Source organism: Podarcis muralis, chromosome 16 (assembly GCF_964188315.1).
Source record: "Podarcis muralis chromosome 16, rPodMur119.hap1.1, whole genome shotgun sequence".
Lineage (NCBI taxonomy): Eukaryota > Metazoa > Chordata > Lepidosauria > Squamata > Lacertidae > Podarcis > Podarcis muralis.
In genome coordinates this window covers 34,667,059-34,681,728 of record NC_135670.1, presented here as the reverse complement: position 1 = coordinate 34,681,728, position 14,670 = coordinate 34,667,059, and the positions used below count along the sequence as shown (strand labels likewise).

Here is a 14,670-nt window from a genome sequence, read left to right as displayed (position 1 = left end):
ACCAACCACACACACACAGCGCATGCAATAAAACTGCAGCCTTAATCAGGCTTCTCTGCACTTGCTAAGTTGGAGGTGAGAGATGCAGGCAGGAAGACTGAGATGCAGATAGGTATTTAGGAGGGAGGCAAGAACATCAAGCCAAACTTCGGTTAGTCCTTGAGCCAAAAACAATAAAGGCATCTTGACTCTCCTCTCTAGTTCCTGCCGGATTCAAAGGGCTTCCACATGTTGGTCGTAAAGGGGAAAGTACTCCGAAGAGAGTAATTCAAAGAACACAGAATAGTGTTCATTTCTTTTTTGTAAAAAAAAGCTTTTAGAGGCCAGAAATTTGCACACAATTTCCATAAATACCAGATGCAAAACCCAGAAAGGAAGCAAAAGTACCAAACACTACCCAAACACCCATTTATGAATCTGGAGATCAAATGCCATAAGGATCAGGCAGAGACAAAAACCAAAACCCAGAACCAGAATGTTACCCACTGCTATAAATTACATTAAGTTCAAGACTTCTCGTGTTACATTTACAAGTGCCGTGAGTTTAAGGACCCCAAGCAACATGTCGCTGAAGTACCCAGTTGTATTCTATGATTTCTGTCCCAATACTCTATAAAGGAGCACCAACACCCCATAACCCTACTCAAGTCAATCGGCAACACATTCTATCAACGTGTGACTGGGCACCGCCCTTAACGTTGCACATTCCAAGTGGCTTCACCTGCTGACATCCAACTATTTATTTAAAGATCTATAAACCACACTTTCATATAAAAATATTGCAAGGCATTATGTGTAATATTAAAAAGTACAATGCTGCGGTGAAAACAATAAAGGCATCAAACACATCTGCAAAAGCTGTTGGGCGGAGAATCCCAGGTTCAAAAGGAGTGCATCCTGAATAAAGCAGTTTTCTGAAGAAATCTGAAAGCGATCAGAGATGACTCCTTCCAAGCAAAGCCAGGACTTGCCACACTGTCAGCTGAATGAGGAACTTCAAACAGTGCCCCATCAGAAGACCTTGGCGATCAAGGTCCAAGTTGTTTAGGGCTTTGTGAATTTAACACAAAGACCTGAACCTGGCCTGGTAGCAAATTGGTGATGGAGGCAGCTCTTTCAGCGGCAGAGTTCAATGGGGACAGCAATCCATTCCTTTGAGAAGAAGAAGAGGAGGAGGAGGAGTTTGGATTTGATATCCCGCTTTATCACTAACCTAGGTAAAGGGACCCCTGACCATTAGGTCCAGTTGTGGCCGACTCTGGGGTTGCGCCGCTCATCTCGCTTTATTGGCCGAGGGAGCTGGCGTACAGCTTCCGTGTCATGTGGCCAGCATGACTAAGCCACTTCTGGCGAAACCGGAGCAGTGCACGGAAACGCTGTTTACCTTCCTGCCGGAGCAGTACCTATTTATCTACTTGCACTTTGAGGTGCTTTCGAACTGGTAGGTTGGCAGGAGCAGGGACCAAGCAACGGGAGCTCACCCCATCGCGGGGATTCAAACCGCCGACCTTCTGATCGGCAAGTCCTAGGCTCTGTGGTTTAACCCACAGCGCCACCCACGTCCCTTATCACTACCCTAAGGAGTCTCAAAGCGGCCAACAATCTCCTTTCCCTTCCTCCCCCACAACAAACACTCTGTGAGGTGAGTGAGGCTGAGAGACTTCAGAGCAGTGGGACTAGCCCAAGGTCTCCCAGCAGCTGCATGTGGAGGAGCGGGGTAGCGAACCCGGTTCACCAGATTACGAGTCCACCGCTCTTAACCACTACACCACACTGGAAATCCGGATGCTGCATTCTGCAGCTTCCAGACCAGATACAACGGCAGCCCCACCTAAAGCATGTTACAGCAATCAAGGCTATGCAATACAGAGTCAATGTGTGCAGGGAAAGGGGGAGCCTTTGTGTGTACAGCTGTATGCTCAAAAACTTCCATATGGTCTAGAATTCTGTGCAATCAGCTCCCTGCATGCAGATGTTTTTGTTGCATGTGTGGACTCAGTTTGTGCCATATCAGAGGTAGGGCTAGTCATCGCAGCCCAGCTTCTGGTTCATATGTTGATACAGGACATGAACAGCTCGCCCCTCACCCATGATCTTTTCTAGTAACCACCTTTACAACATCAAAATCCTCTGCTGCATACTCTTTTGTCACTCATCTAATCTAGGCGTTGCCATCTAGTCTTTAGCCAGCAATGTCTGAGCATCAGCATATTTCCTACAACTTCACATCATTTCATCTGAATCACATGCAGCTAAGGCTGTTCATTGTTAGCAGTCATATCTGCACTGCACAGTCAAATCGTGTTGGTTCCTTGCTGCAGAAACAAAGCAGTAAAAAGAAGTTTGGGAGATAGATTTATTGAGCCACAATGTCTTAATAAGGAACCATGAGACTCTTGGTTGTTTAAACTAGTTCCGCAGCTGTTCTTTCTCTTCGTGGAATTCTAGGAACCACAGTTCTGTGGGATAGATTAGAGACCGTCACCTAATCATATTTCTGAGGATTTTTGGGAGGGGGTGGATCCGAAGTCGTGGCTTCTACAGTGGCTTGTATAAAACAGATGCAACTTCGCAGGGTAGATTGTGCATTTTAAAATCTATTTATGAAGGATTGTTGAACTGCTCTTTGCATTGTGGTTCTCCAGATGACCTGTTTACGGAGCGTTTGTCTTGATTTGATTGCACAACACTTACGTAGAGGTTAGACTCTATCCAGTCTCTATTGAGCATTCATTTTGATTCATTTGCAGGGAGGTTATATGACAATGATCATTCATTCTGATTTGCTTGCACACTGTTTATACACCTTCACCTTAATTATTTGTTCTTTGCATACACTTTGGTGCATTTTCCTGTTGCTTTCCTACCTGCAAAAAGTCTGTTTTTTGTTTTAAATAAAAATGCAGTAGGATGATAGGAGGTCCATATTAAGGGATGTAAACCCGGATCAAGGAATGGAATAGCATCACTCCATTCTGTCTTGGTCAGACCTCACCTGAAATACTGTGTCCAGTTCTGGGTACTACAGTTTAAGAAGGATCTGGATGGTCTGGAAGATATGCAGAGGAGAGTGACCAAGGTGATCAAGGGTCTGGAAACCAAGCCTTAAGAGGATAGATTGAGGAAGTTTAGCCTGGTAAAGAGGAAATGGAGAGAAGATCTGATAGCCATCTTCAAATACAGTGGTACCTTGGTTTAAGAAATGAACAACTTGGATTAAGAATGCTGTAAACCTGGAAATAGGTGTTTTGGTTTGTGAACTTTGCCTTGGAAGCAGAACATGTTCCGCTTCCTGTTGAGTGTGTTCCATTTGTAAATTGAGTCCCCCGCTGCTATGGGAAAGCACGCCTTGGTTTACAAATGCTTTGGTTTAAAAATGGACTTCAGGAATGGATTAAGTTCATGAACAGGGCCGTCTTACCCATAGGCGCTAGGGGTGGGGGCACCTGGGTGCTGGGCTCTCAGGGGCGCCAGGCCGAGAGTCTGGGGCCTGAGAGTTGAGTCTGGGGAAGAGCCCGCCCATTGGCCGGAGCGCTGCAGCAGGCTCTTCTGCTGCAGGCGGCTCTGCGTGCGAGTTCGGGGGCGACCGAGCCAGCAAGATGCTGAGGTGGCCGGCTGGCTCTGCCCTTCTGTGCGCCTGGGACTGGGCAACCGGGGGAGGAACTGTGCAGATCTTTGCACCCCAGCACTGCATATGCTTAAGACAGCCCTGTTCGTAAAACAAGGTACCACTGTATGTAAAAGGCTGTCACACGGAAGATGGAGCATGCTTGTTTCTGCTGCTCCACAGGGCAGGGCCTGAACCAATGGCTTCAAATTACATTAAAGGAGATTCCAACTAAATATTAAGAAGAATGGTACAAGCTGTTTGACAGTGGAACAGACTACATTCGGAAGGTGGTGGATTCTCCTTCCTTTTAAAGCAGAAGTTGGATGGCCATCTGTCATGTATGATCTAATTGAGATTCTTGCATTGCAGGGGGTTGGACTTGATAACCCTTGAGGTCCCTTCCAACTCTACAATTCTATGATCCTGAAGTTGCTTCCAATCCCAAAGTTAATCATAGTAGTTCCTGTGAAATTAATGGAACTGATCAACTTAAGTCCATCAATCTGAATGAGTCTACTATAAGTAGAGCTTGGTTGGGCACACATCCCAGAGCACTTGGGCAAACCTGAATTTCTGGTATTCACGTGAATCCTTCCCACAAAATGCTTAGCCACTCATTTTGCCTTTGAGTTCCAAGCCATCCGAAGGATGTTTTACTATAGACAATATTTATATAATGTAGCTGTTTAGCTCCATTACATTATGAAGGTGGTGAGAAGTCTACACTGTCCTGTGTTGATGTTCCTTTTCTAAAACTCTTTCTGTGTGTCGGGAGCTGGGAAGGAGCTTTCCTTCTTTCTTTAAGTGAACGGTTGGAATCCCCATGAGAGTAGAAGTGAGGAATGATGGGGAATGATGGAAGAGGTGAGGTTGCCAATTGACAACCTCAATTGCTTTAAATTGGCTTTCCCACCCTCCACTTTTTGCTCAAGCTGCAACACTGGCATGCAATAAACATCCTGTCCCTTTCCCTCTCTCTACAGCTTGGATAACCATTGTGGGACTTCTCTACCATACCATGCACCAGTTCTTCGGAAGTATCAGACCAATAGAAACAAAGTAAGTTCCTTTGGAAAAAAAGGCAAGCTGATTGTGCATAACGAATAGTACTAATATTACAAGTGGGACCCTGGTAGGGATGGGCGAGTCTGTCAATCTTAGTTTTCATTTATCCCGGCATATTTCCATATTAGTTTGAGATTATTATTTTTTGGGGAAAAGTCCTCATGAGAATTCACCAGCGTTTTAGTGCAAATTTCTCTTGAAATACAAATTTGTGCAAAGCAGTTTCCCCTAAAATAATGTATGATTTGTAGGTTGTTTTCACTAAAATGTGAGCCTAGCATATGCATGTTTTTGTGCACATTGCTTGTTTTTGGAGGCCTTGATTGGCTAAATTGTAAAATTTGTGTGGATTTCGAAAGATGGCTGATTTTGGTTCTCATCTGGCTTCGTGGAGGGTGAATCATCTTCTTCTGGATCTAGACACGTTAAAAGAAACGTTACAGGAAAACATGTTATAAAGCTCATAATGGAAAATCACACTGGCGAAGGAACAAACAACAGCGCCATGTGGTGTCGCATGTTTATAACACAGTTATAATGATATAATTGAGTGTAGCTGAGTCCTGGGTTTTACGTTACATTGGATTGTAGCATGACTGGAAATTTCAGTGCCTGCATTTGCTGATTGCTTTCAGCTCATGCGATCTGCATTGTGTTTTCCTGTGCAACCTATTTGTGTCTGGGTCTTGCGCTGGGTTGGACTTTTAAGGCTGACTGTGGATCGCCTACAAGCAGAATTGTATCGTGATTCAAGTGGATTTTGTGCAGCGCCTAGATAATTTGTTTTCTGAAGTGTCTAACAAATGCAAACAAACTCAGATAATTCCCACTGGGTATGCCCAGTAGCTCTTTGGACCCTTGCCTAGATAAATCATATGTATTGCCATTACCTCCTTCTACCACAAGTTTAATGTTCACTTCTCCTTTTGTAAAGATCATACCTTGTTCGCACTTCAAACAGCATGACAGACTAATACTAGAATAGCCAGTGAAGTATAGCATTCTTCCACCTCCTCCACCTTTCCCATACGCACTTGGCTAATTTTTACACCACTAAAGCAGATAAAGCACTCGGATCCATTTACTTTCTGCATTGCGCCAGTGACATGTCCCGTAGATTAAAACAAAGGGAACTAAGAGCAATATACCATTCAAAAAGATAGCCCAGCTCTGACCTGAGAATTTCCCAAGCCAATTCAAGCCAATTATATATATATAAGCATAGTCTAAATGCATTAACTCAGGTAATTACTGCTGAAAGAAATGGATGCTGGGAGTCGCAGCCCCAAACCCCTTTCCCTCATACCATAGCAAGGTTGGGTGGGGAAGGGACCTAGCTCAGAGGCAGAGCAGTACATTTCCAAGCACAATTCAAAACAGTGACAGTCTGGAAATACCCCTCATTATCAAGGAGAAAATGGCAGGTGATGGGAGGGACCTGCCACAGGCTCTAACGAGTTGCTACCAGTTTGAGTAGACAGCACTAGTCTAGATGGGTAGGCTGGCCTGCTGTTGTGCAGTTTTCTGCCTTCCTATATAAGTACATAGAGCTTTTTCCACAAGGGGATCAGTCAAATATGCAACCCCCACTTGCAGCCTTGAAAAGAGTTGTGCTCCAGGAAAAAGCTTTATCACATGATCATGCTGATCTTCTTAAATGGGCCCAGATAACACTTCCTGGGAGTATGAGTGACTTTCAGCGGCAAGTAAGTTTTGGACCTGGTTGGCATCTGTCTGTCTCAAGAGACATCGGAGAGCACCTCTGGGGGTGAAGTCAAACTGCTGTGTTATCAGCACCGAAGTGATCTCCCTAGGGGATAAGCCTGGGCAGTGTGTATGGAGGTCCTGGCTGCCCAGGCAACAAGAGCCATCTCTAGGCCACACTGATGTGGTCCAAAGGAAAGCAGAGCAATGCCTTTGGCACCAACTTGGCTTCAGGAGTTGCCAGAAGAAGGTGTACAGGGCACCATCCAACCGACTCCACCCGGAATTTGTGTAGGACTTAACTCCTTAGCTTCTTCTTATTCCAAAGATACCCCCCTCCCAGGCAGCAGAGGCTTAGGATCAGCGTTTCCCTACTCCTAGATGGGCTATCTTCCCAGGCTGATGAGCTCCATCTGCCCCCCACTTCTCACTGCAGCACATGCAGAAACCACCTTCATGACTGTTGGACACGCTGTTGGTCTCATCTGCTCAATTTGCTGGAGCCTGTCTTCACATGCAGGGGAAGTGCCTAGCTCACTGAGTGTTTGAGACCCACCAGCTCCTCTCACCTGGTTTAGCCAGCCAGTTGAAGGCATTTCCTGGGGCGTGGCTTCTGTCACATGCTGGCAGCTTCTCTGATTGGAAAACAACACACATAGACATAATGGGCTGTATAATAACAATTGCCAAGTTATTTACTAGAAACTACTTCTCAAAACTTAGATACAGCTTCTCATAATGTCGAAATCAACTTCATGACATAATATATTCAAAAGTAGCTTTTCAGTTGATCACCAAGTCCAGTATGTACAAAATGCAAATCCTATTTTGTCAGTGCCGTACTACAAGAGAAGATGAAGAAATTAGAAAAGAATGTACTACTAGGATGGGGCACTTATAGCTCAGCACAGCAAGAATGCTGACCAGGAGCCTGTAGAGAAGTTACCATACTCTTCACTTGGGTGGCTAACTGGCTTGTGTGAAGCAGCCATCCTCAGGGAAGTGCAATATTTTCTTACTGTGATACCAAATCCCATGAGGCCATAATTTATGGGCCATTAGCTGTATAAAATGTATTATCTCGATAATTTGTTCTGGCAAATGGGGCTGGAATGTTTTACTTCCCACAGACAGAGAAAAGGCATGGGAGGCCAAAGGCTCCACACACACAACTATTTCTCGTTAGGGATGTAAGAAGGTGCTGATCTCCATTTTGCCCTGTATTCACCACACGCAGCACCGTTTCCATTCAGCCAATATTTGGCTTCAGAGAAAAAACAACAGCCTTCGTCTTGCTGTCCACTATGGTGAAACGTTATGCGATTGGTAATGCAATTAACTACATTATCATCACATTGTTTCACACCAGTCACTTCATTGCGAAGGAAATGTCTTGCAAATCTGAAAACAGAATATCATCAATTGCGTGTTGTTGTGTATTGTTTGCAGACTGAAAACACCATGAGCGGCAAATCCAGATTTATTTTATGGGTTGATCTCTGTTCCGGACATGGGATGAATGCGCAAAAATCGGCAATTTCTGCTCCCATTTCTGTTTCCTTTGGAATTCTCTGACTTCCTTACTGGTTGTATACTTAAGCAAATCCCATCTCTTAAAATCTGGATGGCACCTCAGTTCTTTGGAGAAAATAGTAATTCCAGGAATGCTAGCTTGGCCTTACTTCCCCCATCGCTTGGTGAATCAAAGTCCAGCTAGCTGAGGAATGCTTGCAACTCATCAGTCTTCTTTCTCCTTGCTTGCACTGATGCACAATTTTGTGGGTTTATACTGCTTATTTATACCCCTAATGAGGATTTTTACAATCTCATTTTGTTTTCAAGGTCCTTCCTTTCCGCTCAAGGTTAGCCAAGGCAGTCCCTCCATATGCTGTGGACCACAACCATCAGCCCCCTCTGGCATAAGCCAGTAGTCAGGGATTATGGGAGTTGTAGTCCATCAACATCTGGAAGGCACCAAGCCGGCTACCCCTGATTTAAGTCTTTAGGGCTGCAATCCTATGCACCCTTAACTGGCTGTGAATCCCAATGAACACAAAGTAAATACATGTTTACTTTGCATGTGCAGTGTTTCTCAGAATTGCGCTCCTTCACTAGTAGCTGATATCTCCTGTGTTATCTAATGCATTACTAGTAATAAAATGTAAAACAAAAAAAAAAAAAATGCTTGTACATGCTAACACCCCTAGATGCTTTTCTCAGTTTCAGTGTGCTGCTTTTGTCCTCTCTTCGCAGAAGTACTTAAAAATATTGCATTTTAACAGTGAACCCAAACAGATGGAGAGAAAGTGACTGGTACAAACTTATAATAGGGTGGTATATAAATTCAATTTAAAATAAATAAATAATAATAAATGAAATAAAATGGACAGGGCATAGGTTAGAGGCTTTTGACTGCAGACTGGCTCACACATCCAGTGCTGTCTTGCATGTGTGAGGGGCTTCCATAGGTTCAGCACATAATATATGTATATCTCTTCAAGCACAGCACCTTTCAGGGGAATCAGTAGGCAAATTCAGCTGTTGACCAGGAGAAGGGTACAGGCAGGAATCAAGGTCTGTATTCAGACATGCATGGCTCCTCACTTGGGCTTGCATCCAGCTAAATTCTGCTCAGAGTAAGCATACTGAAATCATGTCCATTAGTTAACCATGTTCGTTAGTTTCAGTGAGTCTGTAGGCACACTCCTTCATTGTCTCCCTGAGATGGATGGATGCCAATGAATAGTGGATCCATATTTGCAACCAGTATCAAAAAAGAGAGTTTCATGTTAAAATAAGCCATCACAAATTTAAAAACCACTTCCAACGCAAACATTTTCCTGTGTTTCAGACATTCAGCAGGAAATGTAGAGAAATCAAATTATGATAGCGAAAATTCACCTGCAACTGCAAAATTTAGCCCCCTTAAAAGAAAAGAAAGAGAGAAAGTGAAAACAACACAATTATTTAAACATCACTCGTCGAAATTCCCTCAAGCTAGGAAAATATCTTTTCTGGCAGGTTTTCTAATGAGAGGTTGAGCCAGTTTGGCTTCCCTCGGAACCCTGGTTTGAATTATGCTATCTTTGAGAAGCAAACACTTTCTAGACAAGATGGGCCTCTTTCATAACAGGGCTATAAATAACATGCCCAAATAATAATTTGCAAAATATCGGCCTCTGGACGGAGAGCCCAGGCTGTCGGTGTGGGAAGTTTTCCCTTTGTACCCTTCACTTCATAGAGATTTATCTTCAGTCATCTAAGGTGGGCCCATCAGGAAATATAATTGTCTGTGTTGACAGAAAGGCATTGTAGAAAGAAGCTTATGAAATGCAGTAAAGGAAATGAGGGGTGATTGTTTACCTTGGCTGCTGCTGCTGCTGTTGTTGTTGTTGTTGTTGTTGTTGTTGTTGTTGTTCTTCTTCTTCTTCTTCTTCTTCTTCTTCTTCTTCTTCTTCTTCTTCTTCTTCTTAAAAATCCTAAACTATGCAAAGTGGTGTCAATGGCTCTGCTCTCTCTACAATTATCTCTTTTCAACAAACCTCCAGCTGATCTTGGACTACAACTCCTAGCATCTCATGAGGACTGTGGCTGAGGGGAGTTGTAGTCCAACAACATCCAGAGGCTGCCATGTTGGCTATCCCTGGGTTAGACTGAAAGTGAGATCCATGACTGTGTGGAGATTTCAACTCAGCTCTACATGGGCCTCATCCCTACTCTGTATACTGGATCATCACCACTTCCACCACCCCACACACACGAGTCAGATTTTCATTCGGAGATGGAGATCCCAACTCCGCTTTCTCCTCAGTTTTTAAGGCAAGTTACTGTTCTATCCAGACAGGCGACCATAGCAGCCATTTTGTGGCTACCCTATGGAAGCCATGTTGTTTTTGTGTCCACAACAGTCTTTTACAATTTCAAAAAAGTTTCCAAAAAGTTTCCAAAGCTTGGGGAACCCCCCACCTCGCTTTAACAAAGGCATGGGCAAACTTGGCCCTCCAGATGTTTTGGGACTACAACTCCCATCATCTGTGATCACTGGTCCTGTTAGCTGGGGATGATGGGAGTTGTAGTCCCAAAACATCTGGAAGGCCAAGTTTGCCTATGCCTGCTCTAACCTCTACACCACACAGACTCTTCTAGAACTTGAACATGGGGAGCACCTGAAGGCAACAAGTTTGGATCATAAAATTGGCAAAGGGTCTGGCTAGCACAAAAGCCCAACTATTATGTCTTAAAAGTACCCCCCCTCCCCAATTTGCAACACCCTACCTCTCCGCTAAGGGGTTAGTTCAGGCTGCCTTTCCTGAAATCTCCCTTCAGGTTGGCACTGAACACAGCCTGCAGGGGCTGTTCACACATTACACAGCCAATGAGAGGCACAGCCAACTAAGCCTAGTGTTGTCTTCCAAGCTCTTCTACAAGAATTCAAGGGCAACACCGAGATGGAGGAGGAGGAAGATGGCAGGCCGTGATTGTATGTAAGAAGACAGGCAGGTGGGGGCAAGCTGAGGGCAGGCTGAGGTTGGTGGAACAGTCTGCTTGGACTACTGCAATGCACTCTACGTGGGGCTACCATTGAAGGTGACCCAGAAACTACAACTAATCCCAGAATGCGGCAGCTAGACTAGTGACTGGGGGCGGCCCCCGAGACCACATAACACCAGTCTTGAAAGACCTACAGTGGCTCCCAGTACGTTTCCGAGCACAATTCAAGGTGTTGGTGTTGACCCTTAAAGCCCTAAATGGCCTCGGTCCAGTATACCTGAAGGAGCGTCTCCACCCCCATCGTACTGCCCAGACACTGAGGTCCAGCGCCGAGGGCCTTCTGGCAGTTCCCTCACTGCGAGAAGCAAAGCTACAGGGAACCAGGCAGAGGGCCTTCTCGGTAGTGGCACCCATCCTGTGGAACGCTCTACATTAGATGTCAAAGAGATAAACAACTACCTGACATTCAGAAGACACCTGAAGGCAGCCCTGTTCAGGGAAGTTTTTAATGTGTTACATTTTAATGTATTTTTAATCTTTGTTGGAAGCCGCCCAGAGTGGCTGGGGAAACCCAGCCAGATGGGTGGGGTACAAATAAATTATTATTATTATTATTATTATTATTATTATTATTATTATTATTATTATTATTATACCACCTCCTCATCCTCACCACCACCCCTCACTTAGGTCCCGGGGAAGATTGCAAAATGCTCCGTAGCTCTGGAGACAACACTGGGCAATGCAACAAGTCACGTGACACAGATCTTTCACCAGCAAAGTTAGCCTTTGATCCTATTGGATTAGTGAGTCTGCTGGGTTTTAAATTTTAGACATAAATGTACAATTAGGCTGCATAAATCTCACTGAAGTCAGCAGGGTTTAAGGAGCCTATCTGTGTGCCATCAGTGTCCAAGTCTTAAATATGTTTCCAGAAGGGCTATGAATTATTGTTTTGTACGTTGTAGGGCAGTAGCATGCAACCTGTTTGTTTTTGCTGTGGGCTACAGTCCTGATAATTTGTTGGGGGGCTGCATGTCACCAGGGAGCAGAGCCAGAGGTGGGTGGGATGGAGGGATGGAGGAGAAATTTGATTCAGTTTGCATTTCAAGGCAAACCTTCTTGATTTGTATTTTCTGAAACAAGATGTGAACCGAAACTCAGCCATCTTCTGAAATTCACACTTCTCTGAATTTTGCAATGCCGTCCTTCAGCCAAGAATTGTGTACAGAAATCCATATACTGGAGTAAAAGGTGCATAAAAGTGCACATGTTAGTGGGGGGGGGGGGAAATGCAAAAATATAAAGCTTTGCAAAATTGCACTGCAAAATATGCATTAAAAAATGTGTCTGTTGGGAGAAATTCACACCAAAATGCTGGTGAATTTTTCTGAGGACTTGTGATTTATGTTCTAACTATTTATTTGTGTTTTCATCTTGTGAACTGCCCTGAGATCTTTTGATGAAGGGCGGTATGTAGATCTAATAAATAAATAAACTAAACTAACAAATAAAGTAAAGTGTTGTGGAAATGTGGAGAAATGAACTTAAAAAAGTGAGAGAAACTAAAAGACATCTGAAGGCAGCCCTGTTTAGGGAAGCTTTTAAAGTTTAATAGACTATTGTATTTAATATTCTGTTGGAAGCCACCCAGAGTGGCTGGGGAAACCCAGCCAGATGGGCGGGATATAAATAATAAATTATTATTATTATTATTATTATTATTATTATTATTATTATTATTATTATTTATTAAAATTGACAGATCTGTCCATCTTCAGGGTACAGGAGCACCCTTTCTCTCTCTTTCTTTCTTTCTGGCACCCCTTATCTCTCTCACCCAGTGCTTTTTTCTGAAAATATGTTTAGGGTTACTTTCATTTTCCTACTCATATTGAAACAGGTACAGTGGTACCTCGGGTTACAAACGCTTCAGGTTACAGACTCCGCTAACCCAGAAGTAGTACCTCAGGTTAGGAACTTTGCTTCAGGAAGAAAACATAAATTGTGCGGCGGCGGCGGTGTGGCGGCAGATGGAGGCACCATTAGCTAAAGTGGTACCTCAGGTTAAGAACAGTTTCAGGTTAAGAACGGACCTCCGGAATGAATTAAGTTCTTAACCAGAGGTACCACTGTAAAGGTAAAGGTACCCCTGACCATTAGGTCCAGTCAACTTAGATTCACAAAATGTTTAGGGGTATGTGTATCCCTGCGTCCCCCCAGAAAGAAAGCACTGCTCTCCATGCTCTCTTTTCCCTCTCCAAACAGTGAGCTGCTCTTGGCAGGGGTCTGAACTGATAAATTGCCAAGGGCTTTTGAAATCAGACAAAAAGTCAAACACAGCACCAGGTACACAGTTTGTCCACCTCTGTTTCAGAGAGGCTAAATGTGGCTGCTGTTTTGTTTTGTTTTTTAAAGGCAGTGGTACCTGCTTAAGTTTTCAGGATGGGGCAGATTAGACATCAAAATACACAACCAACGACAAACAACAACAACAACAACAACAACAACAATTTATTATTTATACCCCGCCCATCTGTCTGGGCTTTCCCAGCCACTCTGGGCGGCTTCCAAGAAAATATTAAAATACTGTAATACACCAAACATTAAAAGCCTCCCTAAACAGGGCTGCCTTCAGATGTCTTCTAAAAGTCTGGTAGTTGTTGTTCTCTTTGACATCTGGTGGGAGGGGGTTCCACAGGGAGGGCTCCACTACCGAGAAGGCCCTCTGCCTGGTTCCCTGTAACTCGGCTTCTCGCAGTGAGGAAACTGCCAGAAGGCCCTCGGAGCTGGACCTCAGTGTCCGGGTAAAACGATGGGGGTGGAGAGGCTACTTCAGATATACTGGACTGAGGCCGTTTAGGGCTTTAAACGCCAGCGCCAACACTTTGAATTGTGCTCGGAAACGTACTGGGAGCCAATGTAGGTCTTTCAAGACCGGTGTTATATGGTCTTGGCGGCCGCTCCCAGTCACCAGTCTGACGGCCGCGTTCTGGATTAGTTGTAGTTTCCGGGTCACCTTCAAAGGTAGCCCCATGTAGAGCACATTGCAGTAGTCCAAGTGGGAGATAACCAGAGCATGCACCACTCTGGCGAGGCAGTCCGCAGGCAGATAGGGTCTCAGCCTGCGTACCAGATGGAGCTGGTAAACAGCTGCCCTGGACACGGATTTGACTTGTTTCTTCTTTCTTTTTCAGAATTCCTGAAGCTGCTGCCTGCAAGGACTGCATGATTTTTGCAAGCAGCTACCTTATCTCCCTGAAAGTGGAACCCCCGCCGACGTTGTCCCACAATTTGTCCGGTTCTCCTCTCATTACCATCCATTTGAGACACAAACTGGTAAGGAGTGATGAATCCTTTAACTTGCTACTTTGCTATGATGTCTGTAACTCTGTATGACACGTTCCGTATCAAGCACAGCAGAATTCCAGGACTTGTGTAAACTATGCCAATGTGAGACATTTGTGTTTAACAGTTGTTGTTTCTCTATTAGTTATTTGTAGGGCTAAAATGTATGGCGGGTACTGAGTCCTGCTTGTTTTGTTGTTGTGTGAGACGCCACTCTGCCTCAAGCTCACTTTCAAAGTAATATGGCTCTTGAGATCTAGAAACTTGTATTTATTAAAAAAGAATGATGACATTCTCTGAGTATGATATTTTGGATGATGCTTTCATGGAGTCACAAATTATACCCAGCCTTGACTATTATTTCATTTATTGAATTTATATCCTGTCCTTCCTTCTGAAGGAGCTCAGTGTCACACTATGGCAGACTGGAAATAGCATTGCCCTGTTGAGTT

The 14,670-nt window shown here is 44.2% G+C and overlaps 1 protein-coding gene across 2 annotated transcripts in view; it reads left to right on the top strand.

Annotated features, from left to right (window-relative positions):
* The window catches only part of ADGRD1 (adhesion G protein-coupled receptor D1), a 272,664-nt gene that overhangs the window by 45,115 nt on the left and 212,879 nt on the right, over nt 1-14,670 (top strand). For both annotated transcript variants that reach the window (XM_028710563.2, XM_028710564.2), the window contains 2 exons: nt 4,594-4,669; nt 14,068-14,209. In XM_028710563.2, coding sequence (XP_028566396.2) covers nt 4,594-4,669; nt 14,068-14,209 — 218 coding nt within the window. The remainder of the gene's footprint in view (nt 1-4,593; nt 4,670-14,067; nt 14,210-14,670) is intronic.